The sequence below is a fragment of the Phyllosticta citribraziliensis genome, assembly GCF_038025025.1.
Source record: "Phyllosticta citribraziliensis strain CPC 17464 chromosome Unknown J3D65scaffold_6, whole genome shotgun sequence".
In the NCBI taxonomy this organism is placed as follows: Eukaryota; Fungi; Ascomycota; class Dothideomycetes; order Botryosphaeriales; family Phyllostictaceae; genus Phyllosticta; species Phyllosticta citribraziliensis.
In genome coordinates this window covers 461,996-486,159 of record NW_027117343.1, presented here as the reverse complement: position 1 = coordinate 486,159, position 24,164 = coordinate 461,996, and the positions used below count along the sequence as shown (strand labels likewise).

Below are 24,164 nucleotides of genomic sequence, written 5' to 3'. Positions count from 1 at the left end.
TTGTCCTGGCGTCGGTTTGTCCGTGGAGAAAGGCGCGTCGTGTGATTAGTCTGTTTGGGGCTGGTTGCAGGGGTTCGGGGGAGGAGTGTTGTGAGGTCGGGAGATGTAGGAGGGCGTGCGAGTGGTGGTGGGATTCGCGAGACTCTTGCGTAAACTGGCATGCGAAGGGGGCCGACGTGATTGATCTCATGGGAGAGCGGGATACAAGGAGCATGCACTCAATTGGACGGGTTCAGGTGGAGAGCGAGAGCAGTAGATGGTGCGTCGCGCGGATGATTCCTGAATAGGCAAACGGCCTACTTTCCACCATTTTTGTCGACTACGTGTATCCGCACTATCTACTTTCCGCTCTTGTAATAGAAGTCTTTACAGTTTGATGTTGGTATGGTACTAAATACGGTCATAACATCATCATCAATCTCCAACCTTGGTCATCGCCAATATCCCTTCATCGACAAAATCAAACGTCGCCCCTTTCCGTCGGAACTCTCTCGACCGTCTCCACAGCACCCTTCTCCTGGCGTGCCGCCTCGACCAACTCGGCGTCGTCCATCTGCGCAAAGGTCCGCCCATTGCGACCAATGCGCCACCAGTGCAGCTCAAACAGACGGTCCAGGCCCTCAAGACTGAGTTTACTGGTTTCAGGGAGGAAGAAGTAGACCCACACGAGGCCAATCGCCGTGACAGCCACGAAGAAGAACATGGTGCCTGCGTTGCCCATGGAGCCGAACATGGACGGCACGGCCTTGCTGTTGCCGTACTGGTTGACAAAGTGAGTCGTCATGGCGATACTTCCTCCTATCGCACGGAGACGAAGGGGGTAGATCTCCGAGTTTATCAGATATTGCACGCTGTTCCAGCCCAGCGCCCAGCCGAAGCCGCTGAAGTAGATAAAGACGATTGCGCCGAGGGCGGCGTGCTTTTGGGACGACGATTGCGGGACGCCCTTCTCCGACGCGCCGTCGTCGATGGCGAGGAATAGTGCCATGTACAGCATCGATACCAGTTGTAGCGTGATGCCAATACCGAGAGACTTTTTGCGTCCGATGAAGTCCACGAGGAACAGTGCACAGAGAAGAGCACTTATGAATTTGACGATGCCAAAGATGGCCTGACATTGAGGTTAGTATGGCGAGATCAAGAGGGGAGAGGTGGGGGAGGAATAAGTACCGTGGCGAACAACTTCTCCGACTGCCCCGTCACACCCATCATGCGGAAGTAGTTTGGTGCGTAAATAGTGATGCTGTTGGCGCCGCTCCACTGGGACAGGAGCTGTGACATGATAGACAGCATAAGGCGGTAGCGGTTGGCTGGAAGCATGAACAGCTCACGCAGCGGTCCAGTCCAGGATGTGCCCATGGTCGCTTCGGCCTCACTTTCAATCTGCCCTACGATTGCGGCGATTTCGGCTTGTACCTTTAGACATATCAATATAAAGGTTGAGTGTTTGAAGGGGATGGCATCTTACGTATGGGTGGTCCTCCGGAAGATTCCTCAGTCTGCTCATGTTGCGCGACGCTTTCTCGTGTTGCTTGACCTTGATAAGCCATCGTGGAGATTCGATGGCGAAGAAGGACAAGAAGAAGATGATGGCCGCGAACATCAGGTGCAGCGAGTTGGGCACGACCCATTGCGCTTGGTTGGTGTCGCCAATATTGATACTAGAGCCCCAGGAGGCAAAGTAGCCACTGCAGACGAATGTCAGCATAGTCAGAGGCATTGGGTTCGAAAGTAGACTTACAGCATGATTCCCAGATACACCGAGCCAGCAAATGCGCACACGCAAGCACCCCTAAGAGGCGGGAGCGAAATCTCAGCAAGATACGTCGGTGCAACAACTGTTGTTTGTCCAATGCCAACACCAGCAATGAAGCGGCCGGCATATACCATTCCAATGCTACCGCTGCGGGAGGCTCCTAGGTAGATGGAGATGCCAGTGACCCACACGAGACACAATTGCCTCGTGGCCCACAGACGACCGAGCCTATCAGTGATAAAGAAGGCGATGATGGCGCCCAGAATTGAACCGAGCTGGACCATGGAAGTAATGTTGGAGATCTTGTCCGCCTGTGTGGTTTCGCTGAGGGCAGCATCGTCGAGGCCGAACTTGTGCATGAAAGATATTTGCTCCACAGTGGTGCCCGACAGACCCTCATCAAGGCCACGAGCCGCACCCATGAAACCAAAGACTGTCCAGCGTTAGTTGATTATTTCAGGGTATCCACGTGGAAGGTAGTGACACTAACCAAAGACACCATACCACAGACGCCAATTGAGCGCCTCCCTGGGAACATCCTCCAGGCCCTTCTTCCAGATTTCATCGATCCTCATTATGGCGCTCCGGGGATGGACTCGAGGAATTGACGGGACGGTGCAAGAAAACGAGATTGCACTGCTGGCTCAAAACGAGGAGAGGTGGTGCGGCAAGTTTAAATATCCCTTCGCTGGACCCTCGCTAGGCCAGCGGAGGCGAAAGTCTGCGCGCGGGAGAGTCCATAATTCACGCGCCCTCCCTCCCCTCCTGCCGTGCAATTTTCGTCGCCGGTGGAGCCACACGAGGGCAGCAGAGTAGCTCCCGTCGTTACCCCAAAGCAGGCTGTGATCCGACTCGTGCACCCCTCGGGCATGGCCGACGCGGCCGGCTAAGTTGTCCTATCTCGCCCACTTTGCGGGGGTGTAGGGCTGAGCTGGGCCAATCCAACGGGGTACGACGTCGCCAGCGAGGCATCGCGGTCACGGGTAGTCGCGATGCCAGACTACAGATCCGGTCAACGTTGCATGGGGCGTCCGCTGCCAAGCGTCCACTGGGTTTGTGGCACTTGGAGACCTCCTTGGCCGCGGCTTGATTTGGCGTACAGCGGAGCTCCGCCGCTCTTGTCGCTGAGAAGCGCGCGCATAAGACGACTTGGGAGCTTGTGTGGGCTTGGGAACGCGCTGCGACTTGGCAGTCTGCATTCGGACAATCATGCTGCGAGCTGCAGGAATTGTCCCGACCCCGGATCTCCATGTCAATCGATGGCTCCGCTCTCCACAAATTTGGCCCGCCAAACGGGACAAGTGGGTGCCAAGACGTGGGGAAGCAGTCTGGGCACACGACCTGGATCAATGTCAAGACGTCGAGGTATGCCTTTTTTAATGTTTCGGTTAAGTATGCTTCAAGGCTACCGGAACATGCCTCGGACACGAACGTTCTGGTATTTGGAAGAGGCAGTGATGAGCGACTATCGTCAGATTCTCAGACCATCAGCCTCAAGTCAGCCGCTCCAACCATTTGCGCCTCTTTATTCAGAGCCTCTATCTCCGCTTCCACATACGGTATGCCGTTTTTCTGGCGCTCCTCCTGCGTCAACTGTTCAATCTCACCGGGAAAGTAAATCCGATCAACCCCGGCCATTTTTTCTGAGCCGACGACGCGCTGGTGCAAGTAATCCATGCGCTCTTTGAAATCCTCCAAGCTCATGAAAAGGTCTGGTTTGATGGCGACCAAGAAATGTCCCACGTCGGCGGGCCTTGATGGGTCGTACGGGTTCGTGACGTGTCCCGCAAACGCCGAGCCGGAAAAGACGCCGGAAAAGACGTCCATCATGATGGAGAGAGCGGAGCCCTTGGGGCCGCCCATGGGCAACATGACTCCCTGCAAGGCAGCAGCAGGGTCATCCGTGGGTTGGCCTTGCGCGTCGAGCGCCCAGTCGCGAGGAATGGTTTCTCCGCGCCTCAGTGCCTTGTAAATTTTGCCTCGAGCAGCAACACTTGGTGCCATGTCGAGGATGAAGGGCTTGGACTTGCCAGCGGGAGCGCCGCACGCCAAGGGACTCACGCCCATGAGCTTCTCACGACCACCCCATACGGGCAAAGCCGGCGAACTGTTGGTAAAGACCAGGCTCATCATGCCCGCGTCCAGTGCCTGCTGTACGACCCACGCTGACATGCCGAAATGGTTCGAGTGCTTGACGCTGACCATGCCGATCCCGAATTCTGAGGCCATCCGAATTGCAGCCGACATGCCCATGTGGGCTGCCACGAATCCGAATCCGTTTTTGCTATCCACTTGCGCCACGACGGGGGTCACCTGACTGAGAGTCGGGGCCGCTTTGCCGTCAAGTACGCCCTGTCGAAGTCGGGCAAGATAGGAAGGGATGCGGTTGACTCCATGCGTGTCGACGCCTCGCAAGTCAGCGGCGACGAGGCACTGAGCGACTATTCTGGCGTTTTCTGACGGAACCTGGTTCTTTTCGAGGACATCCCGGACGAATTCTTCGGCGTCGGCGGCGCGGACGTGGATGCGTTTTGGCTGGGACTCGGCGTCCGTAATTGGGATCGCGGTAGACATTTTTCAAGGCGAGTGCAGTGACGAGTCTGAAAAGTGAGTGTGAGTAACGACAAAGATGGAAAAAGGAAGAAAAGGAGCCAAGTCAATTTTCTTGGAGGGGGTACTATTCCCGGTGACTCATCGTCGTAAATGCATTGCCGGGCAGGTACTTGCAGCAAAGGCAAAAGTCGCTCACCTTGTCGTGGATGGCACGATGGGTACATCTGCAGGTAGTTCCGGTGGATTGTGCGGAGGCGCCGTTGAGCTCCTTGCACCCCACACTGCACACGCGGGGCATTCTGTCCTTTGTCAGCCCACCCCAGGCACGTGGCTGCATGCAAGGAAATCAGCGTGGAGTTGACGACATTGATGATAAGGATGTGCCCATTTTGCGCGCTTTCAAGAAAACCCCAGCCAGTGGGGAACCGGAAAGACTTGCTGATGTCTTGTTGGACCCTGTTCTCTGGCGAAGCCGAGGTTCTTATCTCCGAAGCAGCCAAGATGACGACAATGCGCTGCAACATCGTCTTCTCCCTTGCCAAACGACTTTTGCTTGTCAGTAGCCATGTCGGTGGTACAATCAGACCTGTCACAGCACGTCGCCCTTGTTACAGGTGCCAGCGGCGGCATTGGCAAAGCGACATGTCTCAAGCTTGCCGAAATGGGTTGCAATATTGCCGCGCACTACAATACCAATGTCGAGGCAGCAGAAATCCTTGTCAAAGGCCTGCAACGAAAAGGTGTCAGGGCTGAGGCGTTCCAGGCGGATCTGAATGACTATGAAGAGGTATGCAGTCGCAATCTCTCGCCCCGAAAAAATTGACAGTTGGCAGGTGCGGAAACTGCACAAATCCGTGGTCTCGACATTTGGCCACCCATCGATTCTCTTCAACAATGCTGGAACCACGCTCGCTCAGCATGGTCTCAAGTCGGCGAGCGACGTGAGCATTGAAGACTTTGAAAAGACGTGGCGCTCAAACTGCGGATCGGCCTTTCTCCTGACTCAGCTCTGCGTTCCTGCAATGGAGACGAGTAAATGGGGACGCATCATCTTTTGCAGCAGCGTTGCAGCTTTCAACGGCGGAGTGGTTGGCCCGCACTACGCGTACGTCTGAACGAGTCGTAGGCTAATGCAGGGACATTGCTAATCTGCCTGTAAACAGATCGTCCAAGTCAGCCCTGCACGGCTTGATCCACTGGCTGGCGGGTGCGTATAGTCAAAGTGGAATCACCGTCAACGGAGTTGCCCCTGCTCTTATCCAGGACACGGCAATGCTGCCTGGCAGCAACGAGGAGTTGGCCAAGAGTATGTCGTCGACACTGTATCGGGGGGAGAGAGCTGATCAGAGAGTAGAAATTCCAATTGGCCGTCTTGGTAAACCTGAAGAGGTCGCAGAGACTGTCATTTGGATGGTCAAGACGGGATACGTAACGAACAAGGTGATTGGGGTTGACGGAGGGTTCTTTGCTCAGTAACGATGTGCAAAGGCGGAGGATCAAAAGGGTCCATGTGGGGCCAAGCCAGATGGCTCGAGACGACCTTCGGCCTTGCCGACATGCCAACAGCGAAAGCTCCACTCAACAGATGAGCTGTATATTGAGGATGACGGGGTTTCGATATGATGCGCCGAACGCACCGACGCTGGTTCAGCGAGAAAGACAGCCTTCAGCTGAATTCAACGTGCCGACCTGGCTATTTTGAACAGGACCAGGGAGCAAATATCAGACAGGCTGACGAGAGGCAAGCAGAGGATCCAACCGAGCGGCTCGGAGACGATGGGGAAGAAACGTGAGATTTTAGCGACCAAACAGACAAGCGCTTGGAAGTGAGTGCCGAGCTGGAGATAGATTGTGAATACGGGGAGTAGAGACACAGACGCAATTCAGGAGATGTTTGAATAATTGACACGGCGAAGCGCCCAATCGTCAGGCTTTGGGTTCAGGCGGGAGCTTGGCGTGCGTGGAGCAGAAGGCGGTGCAGCGCGCGCAGAGAGAGAACCGGAGGCGGTGTTGCCCTGATGGCGGTGGCACAGCCCTTGGATATAGGAATATTGCTGCGCAGGAGTGGCGATGCTGTGGAGCATGCGTAGAGACAAAGAGTCTCAAGGCGTCGGCTGTCTGAGTTGGTGGAGAGAAGAGACGTGAGAGCCCAAACCCAAGAAGCCAACCCACGACTCTCATTGGTCCGTCGTCGGCCGCAGCACCAAACCACCCGAGAGAGCCTGGGCTACCTCTGCTCGTCCTCCCCCTTCATCAACCCTCTCCCCTCTGACTTGCATAGTCCAATATTGTCACGAACAGCGGCCGGGCGTGGGCCCTTTACTCCGCACAGTCGACTTTGGCCTGCAGTCCAGCGAACGACCGTCGCATACAATCCTCCCCGCCGACCCGTCACCACCACCTCTCCACCTCACGGCTACCACCTCGACCGTTTCCGCCCCTAATTCTCAATTTTCACTCGAGTACCTTGCGCGACATCGTTGCTCGCCAGAAAGCTTCGACGCGTCCTCGGTCGCCCGCTCATCACGTCTCGTAGACGCATCCGCCGATCGAACACGCGTCGACGTTGTTCATGACCTGGCCCTCTATACATAGCCGTCTATAATCCACACTCGCTGGACCTTTCATTCTTATACCATATATTGCGCCCAAAATGGCCCACTATCCAAATGGTGGCCAGTACTATCGGCCTGGCTCTTCCCAGCAGGAGCAGGGCTCAGCGGGATACCAGACCGCGAGCTACGGTCGCCGGCCAAGCTACGACACCACCGACGAGGCAGCATTTGCAGCAGACGGGAGGGCACATGGCTATGGCGGCATGGGACCTGCGCCGCCGCGTCCTGCCAGGCGGGGTACTAATCCTGTGCGACAAGACGCCGAGCTCTTCATAGGAGCAGACCAAAGCGCAAACCCACCCCTCGACGCACCGTCGACGCCCCAGAGAGCGGATTTCGGACAATACCACCCTGCGCCTCCTACTCCAAACCACCGAAACGCCTACAATCCTCGTCAATACTCTCCTCCTGTCCAGATTCCAAACCCGCAACAATACGGCGGCGTAAATCGAACACAGTATAACCCGGTTGCAACACAGCCGACTTATAATCCGGCAGCATATGCGGACCCAAGTCTTGGGCGGGGATCTTCAATCGCTAGTCGCGGCTACGGCCACTCGCCGACCGCCTACTCGACTTCTCCTACTGCCCAGTTTCCCTCGCCGTCTGCCCATCGCCCAAGCACGGCTGATCCTCATCTGTCTCCAACGAGCTCGGCGTCCCGGCGTGCCGGCTATACACCGCCCGCCCCGCCTCCTGTCCCTGTCCCACCACATGCCGACGGGGCCATGATGCAGAGCTGGCACGACCCCACGGCGAGACGACCTTCTGCAGCGCAGATGCACTCGTTGCATAATAATCCTCTGCCGTCACCTCCTGTCCACCAGGGTTACCACCACGGCGCCACCAGACATGATGAGCGGAGGTCGCCCTCTTCATACCACTCAAACCCGCTCCCTCCTACCCCTGGCGCACTTCCTTCGCAGTATTCTCTCCAAAGAATGAACACTTCAGGCCGCCACCCGCAGTCTCGGCCTCTCCCAGGCCCGCCCTTGGAAGAGGAGGAACATCAGGGGTATTTCGACGAAACTAATGGACTCCAGACTCCCTACAATGAGGCGCTGTTTGACGAGGTCGAGAATGCCGTCATGAACGCTGGCGTGTCACCAAGGGGGGAACAACCGGTCAATGGGGATCGCGGTGAACCACCGTTTTACGCATCGCTGGCTGGGGGCTTGACGACAACCAATGGACATCCTCCGTACGAGGACTATGTGGATAGTGATCCTGAGGCTGCGTACGGTGTGGCCATGTTGCAAGAGCAGGACAATGGTTTCTTCACTAGCTACATGCCACAGGTTCCTGCTCAGCCTGGCATGGAGTCTGACCAACAAAGCGATGGCTCGTTCCCTGGTGTGGATGTCAGCACGTTTGATGGGACGGGAGCTGCAGGTCTTGGTACATACGGCATGACCCCCACGGAATCTGCGTCCAGCACCGCATTGCTGGATCGATCGCAGAGTCAAACCCATACAATGTCCTCTTCGGGTTCCATGCGCCAATCAGGCGAGACCAGCGACGTGGACTACGACCCTTTTATGAGGGTCACTGGAGCTGCCAGGACTGATACCTTTGGAACAGGTGGCTTTGCCGACCCTACCATTGCCAGACGCCGCAGCTACGACGAGGGTGATGAAACTAGTTTGATGAACCAAGCCGCTGGGGAGCCACCGGACATGTTTTACCACCCTGGAATGCCGACGAGACCTTTGCCGCCACCGCCGGTTGGAGACCAGAGTTACCATCATCAGGCCATGCAGTACGAGTATGACGCGAATCGGACTCCTTTCCCCTCGAGCCATGATTATATATCCACCCCAAGCGGCGCGACGGTGCCGAGATCGACGTCTTTGGTCAGTCACAGTACGACGCAGCAGACCATTCCGCCGATTCGGTCGAAAACGGATGCGGAGGAGCGCAGATTGCGCAGCACGCAAATGCGTGCACCTGCGCTTTACGAAAAGACCGACTCGAGTGGAGATAACTTGACTCCTCCAACAGGCAGCACCATTACCTTGGACCTGCCGGCACTCCCCACTGGAAAGCGCTTCAGCCCAAGCAAGTTGACTCCCAGGGACTTTGCCAAGTGCTCCGAGCCATGGGCGCTGAGCGCTGTAATCTCTTGGCTCCGAATGATGGCCGAGGGGGAGTCGGATCTCAAGGAGCACTTGATTACAGATGGTTTGGTTGCGCTGTTCACGCACAAGGTCCCCACTATGAATGTGGCAGACGCCGAGTACTTGGCTGCGCAAGTCGTCCAGGAGATGTACAAGGTCGGAACTCTCGAGCACGTTGAGGAGTGGTTGAAGTTCAAGCCTGCGACCACCTCGGGCGTGATATACCAACTCACTGGAAGCGGATGCTACGCGCCCAAACTGCACGATGTCCACACCCCTGGTCGATGCTACGCACACCACTGCCAGAGAACCTTGAAGAAGATCGACCTGCGCGCCCAGCCTTCGGTAAAGCAAACGCCTGACTGGGCTACTTTTTACAAGCTGAAAAAGGAAGACATGGAGGGCGTCAACCAAAGGGAGGTGATGAGGCAAAATATGCTTCACGAAATTGTCACGACCGAGGACAACTACATGGAATCATTGAATGTGCTGCGCGTCGTTTACCGCGATCATTTGATGCAAATGCAGCCTCCGGTGATTCCTCCGAAGAAGCTCAAATGGTTCATTCGGGACGTATTTGGAAAACTGGAGCCTGTGATTGGAGCAAATGAGGAGCACCTCCTGCCCCAGCTCAAGTATCGCCAGCAAGAGCAAGGACCGTGGATCGTTGGATTCAGTGACATTTTCAGGGAATGGATCCGCAAAGCGCGCAGTGCCTACATTGAGTACGCCGCCGCGTTCCCATACGCGACATTTTTGATCCGCCAAGAGTCGGAGAGGAATATTTTGTTCCGCAGTTTCCTTGACCAGGCACGTGCAAACAAAATGTCCAACAAGCTCGCATGGGACAACTATCTCAAGTCACCAATCACGCGTCTCCAGCATATCGGTCTTTTGCTCAACACTGCGCTCAAGAAGACGCCCGATGGCGAGGAGAAGAAGAACCTCCAGATCGCCATTGAAGAGATTAAGAATGTGACTTTGGAGTGTGACGGAAGAGTGGCCGACATGACACGAAAGGTTGATTTGACGGATCTTCAGACGAAGTTGATTCTGCGGCCTGGCATGCAGCGCGTTGAACTCAACTTGAACCACCTGGGTCGCGAGCTTATTTACAAGGGTGACTTGCAGCGCATGGGTGGCACCCGTTACACCTGGCTCGAGGTCCATGCTCTACTTTTTGATCATTATCTGGTATTGGCAAAGACGGTGCTGCACAGGGAACCTGAGGGAGGCCCGAAGCAGGAGCGATATGACGTCTCGCGTTTGGTGAGTGCAATCGGTTGATTCTGGACTTTTTGGGATTGTTCTAACAGGGCACAGCCGATTCCCATGGACTTATTGGTCCTCGAAAGCTCAAACGACGACCCCGTCGTGAGATCATCAGTCAAGGGCGTCGCCACAGTGTCCACGACCTCTACAAGGCCCGAATCGAGGCTCCGGGCTGGATCCAATGCGAGCCCCGCACCGCTATCCCACACCTCTACCAGCTCATCCCTCAACTCGGGTCTGACGAGCTCGTCGACAAACAAGGGCATGGTAGTCAACACCGTTCTTGAGAGCCCCAAGGACGAGAAGATCATGTACCCCTTCCGAATCAAGCATCTTGGAAAAGAAGTCTACACCCTCTTCGCTCCAAGCGCCCAAAATCGCCAGGACTGGTGTGACAAGATTCTCGAGGCCAAGACCAGGCATGCGGCTTCGCTGTTTGCTCAAAATGCTGAGCCGTTCCGCCTTCGCGTGATGGCGGACGCGGCTTTTGCCTATGACGGTGGCTCTGCTGGTTCCTCGAGTGTCACGATCAAGGGCACTCCCCTCGACCGGGCCATTGACGAAGTAGAGAAGCGGTATGCTAACACCGGCCGCCCCGGTCCCATTTGCCGAGCCAAGGTCAACTGCGCGACAGCCTTTATGCAGCCCAATGGCAAGTCCATGGTGGCAGTTGGAACAGACTTTGGCGTCTTCATTTCGGAAGTGGACAATCCCCGTGGCTGGGTAAGGGCGATTTCCATGTCCAAGGTCACTCAAATCTCGGTGCTCGAAGAGTTTAGCATTATGCTCCTCATTGCCGACAAGGCTCTGATTGCGTACCATCTCGACCTGGTCTGTCCCGTCGGAGGTGCGCCTCCCAGCGATAGTTCGCGACGAGCTCCTCAAAAGCTTTCGGGATCCCGCGACGTTGGCTTTTTTGCAACCGGCAAAATGAAAGAACGGACTCTAGTCTTTTACAAAAAGCGCGAAGGTCTGTCTTCAACTTTCAAAGTTCTCGAACCCGTCTTCCAAAAGTCGACAGAGAAGAAGTCGCGCTTCCTCCGCACCGGCCGCACCGACTTCTTCCGCGAGTACGACGACTTTTACATTCCAACCGAATGCTTCGGACTCAACCTCTTCCACTCCTCCCTCGCCATCTCGACCTCCAAAGGCTTCGAAGTCCTCACCCTCGACAAGAAGCAGCCCTGGAGCGTCCCCGACCTGCGCCAGCCGCACGTCGCAACCATCAACCAACGCCTGCAGAACCTCTCGCCGCTCGGCATGTTCCGCCTGTCGGACGCCGAGTTCCTCCTCTGCTACGAAGAGTGCGCCGTCTACTGCAACAAGCACGGCGACGTGTCGCGCAGCGTCATCATGGAGTTCGTCGGCAAGGCGCGCAGCGCGGCGCTGTACGGGCCGTACGTGCTGCTCTTCGACCCGGACTTTGTCGAGGTGCGCAACGCGCAGAACGGCCGCCTGCGCCAGGTCATCCCCGGCCGCGACGTCAAGTGCCTCGACGACGGCGAGGGCCTGGGCGGCACGTGGGCCGCCGCCGGCGTGGCACCCACGCTTGCCAACGGCGCCAATGGCAGCGGCACCGGCATGGGCAGCGGCGGCTACATGGAGCAGAGCCAGTCTGGCGGCGGGAATGCGGGTTCGTCGAGTCCGCGCCGCACTGTTAAGCTGGCTATGCAGCATCCGCGCCACGAACGCTGTCAGATTGTCGTCGAGCTGCTGCTGAACGAGGGCCAGAGGGATTGAGGCGCGTGAGCGCGTTTGGACGGTGCCTGGCCCATTCAGGGCCTGGCATCATTTCTTGATCACGCATGTTTGTCCGTCGTCGTTGTGTACTCAACACAACCTCTTGACCTCCTCTTATCTTTCTCGTCCGTTCTTCCTTTTCCTTCCTGCATTTCCCCTTTTCATCGTCAACGTCGTCGTCGTTGTCGTCGTTGTACTCGGGCGTTTTCTTCCGTCATCAATCACGTTGCTCAGTTTATATGATTGATCGAGCTGTTTTGCGTATGCGCATGGGTTTGGAAGGTACGGTACGGAGCGGTATGGTCGTATTTGGACGAGATGGTGTGGCATGTAAAATGGAGCGAGCGAGTGAGTGAGAGGGTGGGTGAGCGGGCTGCCGCCCGCCGCCGCCGCGAACAAAGGAGTCATTGAATTGAGTTAGGGAGAGGCAAAGACAGAGTTGGCAATGCATGTGGAATTGAATTGTGGATATGCAGTTGAGCAAGTGAGCGAGCGAGTGACGCACGGGACGGTCATGCTGTACGGTGTTTGTGCAGCCTCGCCGACGCAGCAACTGTCCGTCTGTCCATGTGTATTGATGAATGCATGGTCAGCTGTGATCTTGATGAATAGAGTGAAGAGTACCGCGGTCAGCCGGGTAGAGTTGGGGAGGAGGAGGACTGCGGTGTAGTGTACCACAATCCACACCATGCGGCTCAAATAGCTGAGTGTGGAGCCTAGTTCAAGTCATGCCAATACCAGACAGCGCGGTGTGAAGTTGGCGTATCCTTCCTTTTTTTTTTTTTTTTTTTTTTTTGTTATGGTGGCAGTTGTCGATTATCTGGACTCCTTAAGTGCAGGTGTATCTGAACCTTCGACCTAGACTTTACTGTGTGTATTGGATATATAGCTTCATGTCAATAGTTGGTGGATGCTGAGGTCACCAGATCACCTTGATAGACGACGACGGGAGCACGCCACATTTAATTTCCGATTTTTTATTCTTTTTGCTTTTCGACTACGTACATACCGGCTTACTTGCTCGCTCGCTCGCTCAATGCCAAGGGTGTTTGGTTGGTTGGTTGGTTGATGTGTCAGGGGGAATCTCGTTCGTTCAATAAAAAGGCAATGTAAATCAATCACACGGCACGCGCGCGCGTACGGAATACCGACGACGGCAATGCAGCGGAGCATACTATCGGTTGTCTGTCCTCTGCGCCGTCCCCGCCGCCCAGCGCCAAGTCTGCCTCGTCGCGTGCCTCGCTGACGGCCGTCTCCTGTTCCGTGGATGTCCGCGAGGCATGCCGGTGCTGGTTCGCTCAAGCGGCACTGGGGATACATGGTCCCCGATGCTCGCCAGGCGTTGCGGTGCTTGCGGATTCCGCGATGCCTTCGTCGATCCGAGCAAGCCTCGACGCCCTCAGCAGTCCAGACGTGGTGGCCAGAGGACGGCGGAAAGAAGAATCAGGGCAGATGTATCGGCCACTGGATTTGCAATACATATCAGACGGAGCCGCAGACAAGGTCCATAACCTCTCGAGGCGGGCCGTAGGTCGATGGGTTGAGTTTCAACGCTGGTCTCTCGGAAGCGTTGAACGGCATCCCAGTCAGCCTCGTTCCTCCTCTCAGTTGAGGCCGTGCCAGAGCCGGCGGTGGATCCTCTCTTCTGCTTCTGGCATCCAAAAGTCGTCGTCGTTCAGTGATGAAGTGGTGTGATGGAGAAAATTAGGTGTAGCGAGTGTTGAGGTTTTGGGTCTCCGATGGCACAGTAGCAAGGAACTTGAGCAAGGCCAGAGCAGGAAGCTTTTGCGCATCAGAGGTAGAGGTCGTTGAGGTAGTTGTGATCAGGTGGTCGTCAGTCGAATAGAAGTTGGTCAGTGCGTTAGTTGGTCATCATCCGTCGTTGTTGCTGTGTTCGTGTGGCTAGGTACTGGCAGGGCTCGTCCAAATATTGGGCGTGGGTCCAAGCAATGTCCTGGGGGCAGAGTAGAGAGGCTTATGCATCGTTCATGACCGCGGGCTGCTTGTCTTCTTCATCAAGCCGGCGAAAAAGTTGGCAAGCCGCTCGTTTTCTGTCTTGCCGTCGTCAATCGGACTGGTGACACCGTCATCGCCAGCACTGGCATCGCGCGTTGCCTCGCGATCCTGTATATTGTGTCAGTAAATCATTCGCGGCCGAGTGGGTTATACACACCTTGAGCCGCTTGAGCATGTCGTCGGCGTCGACCTGGATTCCACCCATGTTGAATTGCACAGGACCAATGTGCTCCTCAACGACACCAGACCCTGTTTCGCGAGGCGTCACAATGCCGCTTTCGTGTCCACTTCCTTGATGGGAGTGGCCGGGGTTCCTGGTTTTATCCTTGTTGCCCGCATTCTTGCTCTTCTCGTCTTCTGCACGCAGCTTGTCCAGCACTTCCAGCTGCGAGGTGAGGAACGCCTGGTTATCCTGCGACTCGATCTCGACGCCGTTGGCTGCGTTGAGTTGTTGCACGGGAAGTCCCTGAGCAAGGAGAGAATCCCTCGTGGGATCATGAATCGTCTCCTCAAATACCACGACGGCCGGCGACTCTTGTTCTGCTGGAGCGCCGTTGGTCTCGCCATTGGGAAATTCTTCGCCGTCCGCTTCGCCATTCACCAGTGGCGGCGTGCGGACTTGCGGAGCTTGTATATCCACGGACCAGGCCGAGGACACTCCTTCGGCGTCGAAACCATCGCGCAAAACACGAATCTTGCCCCAAGAGTCCCAATTTGGCGGAACGAGAACGCGGTCTCGGTCAATGACATTGTGCTTCAGCTGCTTCTTTTGGAGCATGGACTGGATGCCCAGGCTGGAATGTACAAGCGTTTGCAACGATCCTGGTGCCTCGGGCATGGTGTAGATGAGACTCGCGCCGTGCTTCAACAAGATGGTTCGCATGTACTGCAGCACAAAATCAAATTCCTCCTCTTTCCACGCTCTTTCGCGCTCGAGAGTCTCAATTTTGTCTGCGTTTTGGCACACGACACAGAGGGGGATTCCCAATGGTTCGTCCCATTCGCCGGGGCCGATTGGGATGGAAATATCCTCGGTGCCAGTGCCTGCCGAGCCGTCCAGGTTGTTTTTGCGACCACGATCTTGCCATGAATTCATATTCTCTTCCATGACGTCCTTGCAGTCGTCATCGAGAGAGACAATGAGAGAGCGCAATACACGGATCCACTCTCGTAATTGGCGCACCCAGAGCCAGGGTTGCGACCAGTCGAGCAGAATGACGATGAGCATGTTGGGCAGGGTCCTGGGAGTAAGAAGCGGTTTGAGCAGCGGCGTGAAGGATGGAGATGGGTCTGTGAGGAGGTAGAGAGACATTCGTGCAAGTATGTCTGGCTCGATCAGCATTGAATTGGCATGATATTGCGAGGCCACGCAGCATACCATCTTGATCTGCGTCCAACACGTCTTGATAGGTGTATCCAAGCGCAAACTGGTTGGCGACGGGAGGCTTGCGACCACGATCCGGAGGTCTCCTGCGGCCGCTCTCATCCATTGTTAACGAGTCGAGAAAGTCTTTTTGCGTCTCCGGGGTGCCGCCTGCGAATGTCATTGTCAGCGCGTTCTCGGGTTGTTTGGCGTGGAGGCGGTGTACCCAAGACCAACAAGCTCTTCTCGGGTAGTCTCTTGCCGCTGGAGACTCCATCCAGCATGGAAGACCAGATGTTCTTCTTGGTCTCATCGCTGCTTCGCGGGCGCGAGGGCGAGTTGCTGCTGCCGGTGGACCTGTGGCTGTAGGTGGATATGCGGTGTGAAGCCGACATGTTGACCGAGTCGGGCAGCGACAGGCGGGGGAGACCTGAGATGAATTGACAGAGTGAGTTGGCTGGGGTCGAGATGCAGGGCTATGTGACCATGGCGCGGCGGGCGGTGTTGACGGAAGTGGAGTGGGGAGTTTTGGTTGGCTTTGCTGGCCATCTCCTGTCGCGGTCCCGGCGTCGCTGGGGGACGGGGACGGGGGACGCGCGCAGGCCAGAGCTGAACACACACGCGGGAGCCTTGGCACCGGGCGAGCACGACCTGACGACAATGACAACGACGGCAGCATAAGGTTGTCCAGGGAGGCCTGCCCAAGAAACATATGTATCCGTCATCCTGTCGATTTGCACGTGTGCGAGTCTTGAAATCATCACGGCGCGAGCCACCCAAGAAGAGCGAGTTCCAGTAGCTTCTGGTGCCCGTGATTGCCTGAAGCCCCCGCGCTGCGCCAGAGACAAAGCTGCGGCGCATCCCGTCATCTCTCACCCATCATTCCGCTCGCTCACTCCTCGAACCTTACATTGCACATCCCAACATCCCCACCTTGACTACCACTTCTCCCTCTCCGCCTCACGAATGACCGACCATCCCAACTACAACACCATGGCCGCCACCACAAAATTCCAGCCCATCCCCCAGCGCGACTCGCTCGACGACCAGCACCACCCGAGCCAGCCGCCACCCGCCTACGAAGCCGAAGCCTCCACCAACGCAGCCCTCCTGTCCGGTGTTGCGCGCGGCGAGGATGACAACTTGCCCGACGACTTCAAGGTAGACAACCACATCGCCCGACACACTCGTGCATCAACGCGCTAACCCTCGCAGTTTGGCGGCGTCGTCGCCGAAGCCACCCTCGACATCCGCATGGCCTTTGTGCGCAAGGTCTACGCCATCCTGACCGTCCAACTGCTCTTTACCGCTTTCCTCAGCTCCATCTCCTTCTTCAACGCGACCTACCGAAACTGGATCCAGTCGAACCAATGGGCCATGTGGGTGTCGCTTTTCGGAGCCATCGGTTTCATGCTGGCCACATATTGGAAGCGCAAGTCATACCCAACAAACTTGCTCTTCCTGGGCGGATTCACTGCTCTCGAGGCCTACAGCATCAGCGTCATCACGTCTTTTTACGAGAGCAAGATTGTGCTCGAGGCCGTCATCTTTACGCTCGCCATCTTTGTCGCGCTTACTCTATTCGCCTGCCAGAGCAAGTATGACTTCACCGCATGGCAGCCATACCTGTTTGGCGGCCTTTGGATTCTGATCATGTTTGGCTTCATGTCGGCCTTTTTCCCGTACAACGACAAGGTCGAATTAGTCTACGGCATCATCGCTGCCCTCATCTTTTCCGGGTACGTGCTGGTGGACACGTCGCTCATCATGCGCCACTACCACGTCGAGGAAGAGATTGCGGCCGCCATTTCGCTCTACCTGGACATCATCAACCTCTTCTTGGCCATTCTCAGGATTCTCAACAGCCAGAACAACAACTAGGGTGTCGGTCGCTGGAAAGACAATCTTCTGCAAACTGGGTCGAGATTGAGAGACTGGGCACTTGGCGGCGTTGACTGGGTTATGGGTTTTATTGGCTTGAAAAGTGTTCTCCTTGGTATTCGTTTCCTTCGTTAACATATCATATCAACAGAGTCAACGAACTCGTTCTCGTCTTGGATCCAAGATTTGCCAGTGTTGCAGCATACGTGACTGAATCACTCGAGTTTTGAGATGCAAACTATGCGACGATTGCTTTACTAACCACAAATGCCGGTCTGCAACTCTCACCTGTATTGCACTTTCTGACCCCTCTTCTCCATCTTTTGCTGTCTCTTGCTGCCAGTCGCGTGTCCCTGGTCTGGCGAGCCCGCTCCCGCCAAACCCGCCATGCTTTTCTTGGCGCCTGTGAAGGTGGTGTATGCCAGATATGCCGAATAGAGTGGAATGCCGGCCTACCACAGGGATTAGCAAACACCGCGCCAAAGTCTTGATTGCTCCAACATACCCAAAGCCACCAGGCCGCCTCACCGGCCACTGCCACCAGCACCAAGCATCCATATGTCCAGTAGAGCACATCCCACATCCATTCGGTCATGCCCTGCGCCTCGAGGTCCTCGCCGGCGCGGCGCAGCTCCCCCGTCTGCGCGTCGTGCGTGGGCCGTGCCATGCGCTCGAACCAGAATTGAATGAGCCATGAAGGTGTCGAAAGAAGAATGTACTTTATGAGGGAAGAGCGCGTGAATGGGCGGAAGAAGATGCGCGTCAAAACGAAAAAGGCGTGGATGCCGATGGTGAGGAAGAGGGTCCGGTTGAGGGTCGACTTGTTGCGAGCGGCGAGCTGCTTGAGTGATTTCTAGATTGTGGTGAGCTGGTGTTTTCGACCGAGGTTTTGGGAAATGATGGCAGATTCTGGGGCCCTCCAGGGACAGGGAAGAGCTTACTTGGGCCATGGTGGGGTGATGAGCTGTGAAAGAGCTCGCAAGGGCGGTCAATTGGCGCGGAAAGGAGGAGAAAGTCGACGAGGCAAGGACTGTGTGGAATTGAAAGACACGAGACTCGCAGCGAAATGCAAAAGGCCACGCGACGAAGGGGAATAAGCGTGGGTGACGTGCGGTCTGGTGGACTTGTTAAGGTAGAGTTGGAGTCGGGGCGGAGGGATCGCTGGGGGAACTGCGGACCTGGCTTGGCGCGATCAGCAGCCGACGACAGCCACTGGCACCCTCACAACAGAACAACACAAGCGCCATCCCATCATCGCATCTTGGTTCTGTCCTGCCACCTCGAACCCGCTCCAACCACCCCCCACAACCGACCTCCTCCGCCCACGCTTCCCCTCCGCCGAGACCTCCGCTCATGTCTTTTCGCCTCTAACTGCTCTGCGCTCCTGTCGCACCAACCACGTCCGCCTTTGTCGCCCCGACGCAAGCGTATACCGTATACCACTATCCCGGCTCTTCCACCACCGACAGCTGCGATCTCTTCATGGCTTGATCTGCTCAATCCTCTCTGCACCTATCAAGGACGCACAACCCCAACATTCCCTCCACTGCCGCCGCCCGAATCCTACCTCCCGCCATGCCGCCTTCGAGCCCTCACGTAGCTACCCAGCTGCGGCAGCTCGTTTACTACCACCTCGACAACGACCTCATTCACAATGCGCTCTTCATAGCCGGCCGTTTGCACGGACAAGAGCCACGAAGCGCCGACGCCGCGCATCTTTTTGCTCTCTGCCACCTCCGACTTGGCAACCTCAAGGCCGCCCACGATTACAGCAGAGAAAAGGGCTACAGAGGTCACCACTTGGGCTGTGCATATGTCTTTGCGCAAGCCTGTCTGGGCCTGCAAAGATGCGCCGAAGGCATTACCGCGCTGGACCGCGCTCGGGGATTCTGGGGTGGTAGAAACCACTGGAGTGAGTTTGACATTGTCGGCAACACCCGCCTTTTGTCGCTGACGTGAGGATCAGATAAACATTCGGAAGTCGTAAGAAGGCACGTTCCAGATGCGGCAGCCGTAAATTGCCTTTTGGGCAAGTTGTGGCGCGCGCATGGCGACGTCACCAAGGCCATTGCCTGCTATACTGAGGCTCTCAAACTGAATCCCTTCATGTGGGATGCATTCATCGACCTCTGCGACACGGGTATGACAAATGTCAAGGGAAATGAGCAAGGGCTAATTTTCTTAGGTGCCGTGATTCGTACCTCGAACATTTTCAAAATGACGCCGGAGATGTCTGCATTTCTCAGCGCAACTTCTCTGAACATGATGGCCTCGGATTCACCGCCCGCTCACTCGAACCTTGCCCCGCCGGGGCCAAACGGCTTTTTTACGCCCGGCAACGACCCCTTCAACTCCTCAATACCCACCGGTACAAGGAATGGCGGTGGTTTGTTTTCCAAATTCAATGGCTTTAACGTGACAAATGGCAATGCGGCTCACGCTGTGGATGCAGAAACGCCCGCAGCCGGCGGCGGATCCTACGATGAAGACGTCATGATGGGTGAAGCGGGTGGCTCGGGTCTTGGCAGAGCCACGACGGAGCCACCACACGCGCCGGTGAGGAGATCGCGGCAAGCGCCGACACTAACCGACTCTGGTGTTGACGTGCCAAAGATGAAGTCGATAACGACGAGGAGCCGAATCCGGTCAGGAACCGACACGAGTGGAAACGAGGAGCCTTCTAAACCGTCCACAACCGCCCAAAAGCGAACCGTCTCAGGCAACATGGCCCAATCCAGTACTGCATCAGCTGCACCTACGTCGCAACCTAGGAGGAGCCACCGCTTGATGCAATCCGTCCAAGACCACATTCGCCCTTCCAGTAGCCGTACTATGAGCTCAGCCAGAGACGTCGAGGCCAAGGAGAGGGAAAAGAGGGAGATGAGGAGAGCACGACTACCGACAGCAGCTAGAAGCAGCAAAACTAGCGTCAATTCCGGGGTCGGAAGAGTTATTAGCGGCAACAGGAAGCCGATCGACGCTTCAGACCGGGAACGAGAATTGAAAGAGTCGAGGCCGGCAAGCGTCACTGCTGGAGTCGCCTCAAAAGCACCAGAAAAGGAGACGCAGGCTCTTCAAGAGTTGGCCAAAGAAAAGGAGGCTCTGCAGTGGCTGTTGGAACTATTTGGGAAGCTCGGAAGCGGATACTACCATCTCAGCCGGTATTCGCTGCTGGCTGCTTTTAACGAATTCATGGCCCTCTCTGCACCACAGCGAGACACTCCCTGGGTATTGGCTCAAATCGGCAAGGCGTGGTTCGAGCGCGGGCAGTATGCGGAGGCTGCGGATGTTTTTGAAAAAGTCAAGCAAATGGTTCCTTCACGACTGGAGGACATGGAAATCTACTCGACCGTCCTGTGGCACCTGAAACGCGAGACGGAGCTGGCGTACCTGGCGCACGAGCTGATTGAGGCAGATCGCCTCTCCCCGCAAGCTTGGTGTGCCATTGGAAACTCGTTTTCTCTCCAAAGGGAACACGACCACGCAATCAAGTGCTTCAAGCGGGCCACACAGCTGGACCCCAAGTTTGCCTACGCCTTTACCCTCCAAGGACACGAGCACGTTGCCAATGAGGAGTTTGACAAGGCTCTCCTCGCGTACCGCTGCGCCATTTCGGCCGACCATCGTCACTACAACGGCTGGTATGGCCTGGGACGAGTATACGACAAGATGGGCAAATACGAAATCGCCGAGAAGCACTTTAAAAACGCGGCACAAATCAATCCGACGAATGCGGTGCTCATCGTGTGCATCGGCATGGTTTTGGAAAAGACGCGGAAACCGCAGGCAGCCTTGCGCCAATACAGCATCGCATGCGAGCTCGACCCGAAGAGCGCCTTGGCTCGCTTCAAGAAGGCACGAGCTTTGATGAATTTGAGGCAACACCGGGAAGCGCTGGCAGAATTTGAAGTTTTGAAAGAATTGGCACCCGACGAAGCCAACGTCCACTTTATGCTTGGACGGCTACACAAGATGATGGGAGACAAGACGAATGCAATCAGGCATTTTACCGTAGCGTTGAATCTGGATCCCAAGGTACGTTTTTCAGAAAAACGAGCAAGTTTGTTGCTGACCATTAACAGGCATCTCAATTCATCAAAGAGGCCATGGAGAGTCTTGAGGACGACGAGGACGAGGATGATGACGAGTACGACGAAATATGAGCTCGTCGTACAAGCTCACGATCTTGATCTCCTTAGGACCCGGTCACACCTCCCATCTCTTGGCCATTTTTCCTAGCAGCATCGGGCATTCTTGATTTATTAGCAGCCCACTCGCAGGACAGGACTAGGTGCGAATGACGCGGTCACGGCTGGAGTGATTTGATACCATGAAAGCGAGCATCTTGGCGTTTGTGGGTTTCGGTTGGTTCGGATTTCGTCTTTTGGCTAGCTACCAACAGCAACCGCATGGGGCGGCGTTATTGGGAAAAAGCAGGGGTGAGGTAGAGGAGAGCATCCTTTCGGGGGCGGGCGTGGACGGTGTACAGTTGAAGTGGCGGTGGTATTTCTCTGCATGGAGGGTGGGCGTTAATGCAGCGTTGGAATGCGTACGACGTGAAGTCGAATGGAAAGTGAGCAGTCAGTGTGTGTGTGGTGCTGAGGGTGGCCATGTGGACCAAACACTTGACCAAACAGACCAAACGGAGCGGCGGACCGCTGTCATCGGGTCACGGCCTCACCGCCTGGCGCGTCACCACCAGCCAGCTCGGGCGGCGGGCACATGCATCCCGTCCAGAGCAGAGCCAAGCAAAAAACTGCCGATATTTCTTCCTCAACACCACCCCACACTCTGCCTTGGGCCCGTCGTCCCCATCTCTTTGCCTGCCCAAGCTTACGCTCCACGCGGCTCGACTCTCGACCTCTCTCGCATCTCGGCGACGCTTCGTCGCCATTCTCCTCCCCTCCACCTACCAAATTCCGCCCTCCCACCACCTTTGGGCCAATTCCCCGCCAGCCCCAACAACGACCTGACCCAACACAAGGCACCCAGCCAGTTTCGCCTCGCACGCCCCTCCCTCTGCAGCAGCCCCGAGCTTCTCCGATCCCGCAAACCGCGTCCGCAACCACGCACAACTCTCGAGGCAGAAGACGCACCTACCGCGCACGACGCCGGCGCGGGCAGCAACCCCCCAATCACCAATCACCGCCGCGGCAAAGAACGACGGCAGAAGAAAAAAATTATATAAATAAAGGCATAGGTACCCCGGCGATGGGCGGCCTCCTCAGCACCACGTTCCTGGCCGTCATCCTCTCGCCGCTCCTCTTCCACATCCTGTCGGCGGCCACGTCGCCCGTCGTGCCGCCCGTCTCGAGAATGCTGTCGTTTGCGGCGCGTGCCATTGCGGGCTTCACGTCGCTGATCCTGTGCGCCGCATATGGCGTCGTGGCCAGCGCGGCGCTGCGCGTCGTCGGCTACGGCGGCCTCAGCCAGTACTTCGTCGCCAGGGCCTTCAAGTGGTGCATGTGGTTGACGACGGGCGTGTCGTTCAAGGTCGTCGAGGGCGAGGAGTACCTGAAGACGCGGCCGGCCGTCTTTATTGGCAACCATCAGACGTAAGTGGCTTGATCTTTTGGGGAGGTGGTGGAGCTTGACATGAAGCGAGCGGCAGAGTGCGTTTGGTATGTCGTGCTGACTTGTCTGTATAGGGAGCTCGATGTCCTGATGCTGGGCTGCGTCTTTCCCCCCTACTGCTCCGTGTCCGCGAAAAAGTCGCTCAAATACGTGCCCATCCTCGGGTGGTTCAGTAAGCAAACCCTGCCGCTCCTCTCTGACCATTCTCTCTAATATCAACCGCGGCGCAGTGGCCCTCTCCAAATCCGTCTTCATCGACCGCGGCAACCGCACCAACGCGCGCGCCGCCTTCGACGGCGCCGCCAACTACATGCGCAACGAGCAGCAATCCGTCTTCATCTTCACCGAAGGCACGCGGTCGTACGCGTCGCAGCCGGAGCTGCTGCCGTTCAAGAAGGGCGCCTTCCACCTGGCGGTGCAGGCGCAGGTGCCCATCGTGCCCATCGTCGTCGCCAACTACAGCAACGTGCTGAACATCCAGAAGCGCGTGTTTTCGAGCGGCGTCATTCCGGTCAAGGTGCTGCCGCCGGTGCAGACGGTGGGGTTGACGACGGCGGATGTGGATCGCTTGACGACGGAGACGCGGGAGGATATGTTGACCACGTTGATGGGCATGGCGAGGAGTGCGAATGGGGCGCCGATGGCTATGAAGGCGGATGGTGGTGCGGCGCATGAGCCGGTGAAGAAGGAGCTGTGAGGGCTGTGAGGGCTGTGAGGGCTGTGAGATGGCTTGGTTTGGCACAGATTGGCCTGGTTGGCCTGGTCTTGCTTGCGTGATTGTATGCCATGCATGACTGGCAGGCAGTCGAACCGATGGGCCGGGGTAAAAGGAGACGACGATCTGAGGGATGACGAGGACGAGAAGGGGAAGCAGAAGCAGGAGAAGCAGCAGAAGAAGAACAGAACAGGCCCTTTGGCACCTATGATCAAAAATCCAAATATACCATTATTCCACCTTACCTTTCTCAACATCTACAAGTTGCATTACGCGCGTTGGCATGCGTGTGGGTGAATGCTTCGTACCTTTATCCATCACATCGGCGTCTCGGTGCTAACATTGGATGGGATGGCGATGCCTACTCCAGGGCACACACACTTACACACGCACAAGTAAAAAGCATTTGCAGATGTATGAGTAAATGCGATTTTGATACTACCCAGCACATGCCGTTGTGCTTCTATGCTACATAGCATGCTGTGCCATCCTATACCATACCATGCAATTTCCACTCCATGCCAACTTTCTATACATGTACGTATGCATGCTGCTCACGCTT

The 24,164-nt window shown here is 56.4% G+C and overlaps 9 protein-coding genes across 9 annotated transcripts; 5 read left to right on the top strand and 4 right to left on the bottom strand.

Moving 5' to 3' along the window:
• Positions 1-9: 9 nt before the first annotated feature.
• J3D65DRAFT_676972 (general substrate transporter) lies at positions 10-2,388 on the bottom strand. The gene is made up of 5 exons (XM_066803633.1): positions 2,247-2,388; positions 1,742-2,189; positions 1,469-1,688; positions 1,171-1,416; positions 10-1,111 (listed from the first exon to the last, which is right to left on the bottom strand). The coding sequence occupies exons 1-5, from the start codon at positions 2,329-2,331 to the stop codon at positions 461-463; spliced, it is 1,650 nt and encodes a 549-aa protein (XP_066655074.1). The 5' UTR covers positions 2,332-2,388; the 3' UTR covers positions 10-460.
• Positions 2,389-3,121: 733 nt separating this feature from the next.
• On the bottom strand, positions 3,122-4,812 carry J3D65DRAFT_358362 (putative malate/L-lactate dehydrogenase). The gene is made up of 3 exons (XM_066795620.1): positions 4,672-4,812; positions 4,506-4,608; positions 3,122-4,356 (listed from the first exon to the last, which is right to left on the bottom strand). The coding sequence occupies exon 3, from the start codon at positions 4,328-4,330 to the stop codon at positions 3,236-3,238; it is 1,095 nt and encodes a 364-aa protein (XP_066655073.1). The 5' UTR covers positions 4,331-4,356; positions 4,506-4,608; positions 4,672-4,812; the 3' UTR covers positions 3,122-3,235.
• Positions 4,603-6,010, top strand: J3D65DRAFT_358318 (3-oxoacyl-reductase). Its single transcript, XM_066795618.1, has 4 exons — positions 4,603-5,096; positions 5,143-5,414; positions 5,473-5,615; positions 5,664-6,010. The coding sequence occupies exons 1-4, from the start codon at positions 4,875-4,877 to the stop codon at positions 5,783-5,785; spliced, it is 759 nt and encodes a 252-aa protein (XP_066655072.1). The 5' UTR covers positions 4,603-4,874; the 3' UTR covers positions 5,786-6,010.
• Positions 6,011-6,726: 716 nt separating this feature from the next.
• On the top strand, positions 6,727-12,110 carry J3D65DRAFT_358320 (CNH domain-containing protein). The gene is made up of 2 exons (XM_066795619.1): positions 6,727-10,310; positions 10,365-12,110. The coding sequence occupies exons 1-2, from the start codon at positions 6,963-6,965 to the stop codon at positions 12,051-12,053; spliced, it is 5,037 nt and encodes a 1,678-aa protein (XP_066655071.1). The 5' UTR covers positions 6,727-6,962; the 3' UTR covers positions 12,054-12,110.
• A 1,832-nt stretch (positions 12,111-13,942) lies between these two features.
• Positions 13,943-16,256, bottom strand: J3D65DRAFT_358212 (dynein light intermediate chain-domain-containing protein). Its single transcript, XM_066795617.1, has 4 exons — positions 15,659-16,256; positions 15,448-15,603; positions 14,227-15,395; positions 13,943-14,177 (listed from the first exon to the last, which is right to left on the bottom strand). The coding sequence occupies exons 1-4, from the start codon at positions 15,825-15,827 to the stop codon at positions 14,040-14,042; spliced, it is 1,632 nt and encodes a 543-aa protein (XP_066655070.1). The 5' UTR covers positions 15,828-16,256; the 3' UTR covers positions 13,943-14,039.
• Positions 16,257-16,300: 44 nt separating this feature from the next.
• Positions 16,301-17,491, top strand: J3D65DRAFT_623788 (transmembrane BAX inhibitor motif-containing protein). The gene is made up of 2 exons (XM_066800184.1): positions 16,301-16,593; positions 16,648-17,491. The coding sequence occupies exons 1-2, from the start codon at positions 16,399-16,401 to the stop codon at positions 17,311-17,313; spliced, it is 861 nt and encodes a 286-aa protein (XP_066655069.1). The 5' UTR covers positions 16,301-16,398; the 3' UTR covers positions 17,314-17,491.
• On the bottom strand, positions 17,466-18,438 carry J3D65DRAFT_623784 (uncharacterized protein). The gene is made up of 3 exons (XM_066800183.1): positions 18,255-18,438; positions 17,819-18,166; positions 17,466-17,765 (listed from the first exon to the last, which is right to left on the bottom strand). The coding sequence occupies exons 1-3, from the start codon at positions 18,261-18,263 to the stop codon at positions 17,598-17,600; spliced, it is 525 nt and encodes a 174-aa protein (XP_066655068.1). The 5' UTR covers positions 18,264-18,438; the 3' UTR covers positions 17,466-17,597.
• Positions 18,439-18,888: 450 nt separating this feature from the next.
• On the top strand, positions 18,889-21,476 carry J3D65DRAFT_602968 (uncharacterized protein; the record flags this gene model as incomplete). The annotated part of the gene is made up of 3 exons (XM_066798172.1): positions 18,889-19,225; positions 19,280-21,348; positions 21,396-21,476. The coding sequence occupies 3 exons, from the start codon at positions 18,889-18,891 to the stop codon at positions 21,474-21,476; spliced, it is 2,487 nt and encodes an 828-aa protein (XP_066655067.1).
• A 558-nt stretch (positions 21,477-22,034) lies between these two features.
• Positions 22,035-23,844, top strand: J3D65DRAFT_623777 (putative 1-acylglycerol-3-phosphate acyltransferase). Its single transcript, XM_066800182.1, has 3 exons — positions 22,035-22,868; positions 22,962-23,059; positions 23,118-23,844. Exons 1-3 carry the CDS (start codon positions 22,525-22,527, stop codon positions 23,582-23,584), a joined length of 909 nt encoding a protein of 302 aa, XP_066655066.1. The 5' UTR covers positions 22,035-22,524; the 3' UTR covers positions 23,585-23,844.
• The last annotated feature ends 320 nt before the right edge of the window (positions 23,845-24,164 follow it).

Bases quoted from the DNA above. Each gene is read 5' to 3' on its own strand.
- J3D65DRAFT_676972 (XM_066803633.1), bottom strand. From the start codon at position 2,331: ATGAGGATCGATGAAATCTGGAAGAAGGGCCTGGAGGATGTTCCCAGG. The intron at 1,689-1,741 runs GTAAGTCTACTT...ATTCGTCTGCAG, and splicing joins GTGTATCTGGGAATCATGCT to TGGCTACTTTGCCTCCTGGG. The intron at 1,112-1,170 runs GTACTTATTCCT...CCTCAATGTCAG, and splicing joins CGGAGAAGTTGTTCGCCACG to GCCATCTTTGGCATCGTCAA.
- J3D65DRAFT_358362 (XM_066795620.1), bottom strand. From the start codon at position 4,330: ATGTCTACCGCGATCCCAATTACGGACGCCGAGTCCCAGCCAAAACGC.
- J3D65DRAFT_358318 (XM_066795618.1), top strand. From the start codon at position 4,875: ATGTCGGTGGTACAATCAGACCTGTCACAGCACGTCGCCCTTGTTACA. The intron at 5,097-5,142 runs GTATGCAGTCGC...GACAGTTGGCAG, and splicing joins ATCTGAATGACTATGAAGAG to GTGCGGAAACTGCACAAATC. The intron at 5,616-5,663 runs GTATGTCGTCGA...ATCAGAGAGTAG, and splicing joins CAACGAGGAGTTGGCCAAGA to AAATTCCAATTGGCCGTCTT.
- J3D65DRAFT_358320 (XM_066795619.1), top strand. From the start codon at position 6,963: ATGGCCCACTATCCAAATGGTGGCCAGTACTATCGGCCTGGCTCTTCC. The intron at 10,311-10,364 runs GTGAGTGCAATC...AACAGGGCACAG, and splicing joins GATATGACGTCTCGCGTTTG to CCGATTCCCATGGACTTATT.
- J3D65DRAFT_358212 (XM_066795617.1), bottom strand. From the start codon at position 15,827: ATGTCGGCTTCACACCGCATATCCACCTACAGCCACAGGTCCACCGGC. The intron at 15,604-15,658 runs GTACACCGCCTC...TGACATTCGCAG, and splicing joins GAAGAGCTTGTTGGTCTTGG to GCGGCACCCCGGAGACGCAA. The intron at 14,178-14,226 runs GTGTGTATAACC...CACAATATACAG, and splicing joins ACATGCTCAAGCGGCTCAAG to GATCGCGAGGCAACGCGCGA.
- J3D65DRAFT_623788 (XM_066800184.1), top strand. From the start codon at position 16,399: ATGACCGACCATCCCAACTACAACACCATGGCCGCCACCACAAAATTC. The intron at 16,594-16,647 runs GTAGACAACCAC...TAACCCTCGCAG, and splicing joins ACTTGCCCGACGACTTCAAG to TTTGGCGGCGTCGTCGCCGA.
- J3D65DRAFT_623784 (XM_066800183.1), bottom strand. The intron at 17,766-17,818 runs GTATGTTGGAGC...TCCCTGTGGTAG, and splicing joins AGGCGGCCTGGTGGCTTTGG to GCCGGCATTCCACTCTATTC.
- J3D65DRAFT_623777 (XM_066800182.1), top strand. From the start codon at position 22,525: ATGGGCGGCCTCCTCAGCACCACGTTCCTGGCCGTCATCCTCTCGCCG. The intron at 22,869-22,961 runs GTAAGTGGCTTG...TTGTCTGTATAG, and splicing joins TTTATTGGCAACCATCAGAC to GGAGCTCGATGTCCTGATGC. The intron at 23,060-23,117 runs GTAAGCAAACCC...ACCGCGGCGCAG, and splicing joins GCCCATCCTCGGGTGGTTCA to TGGCCCTCTCCAAATCCGTC.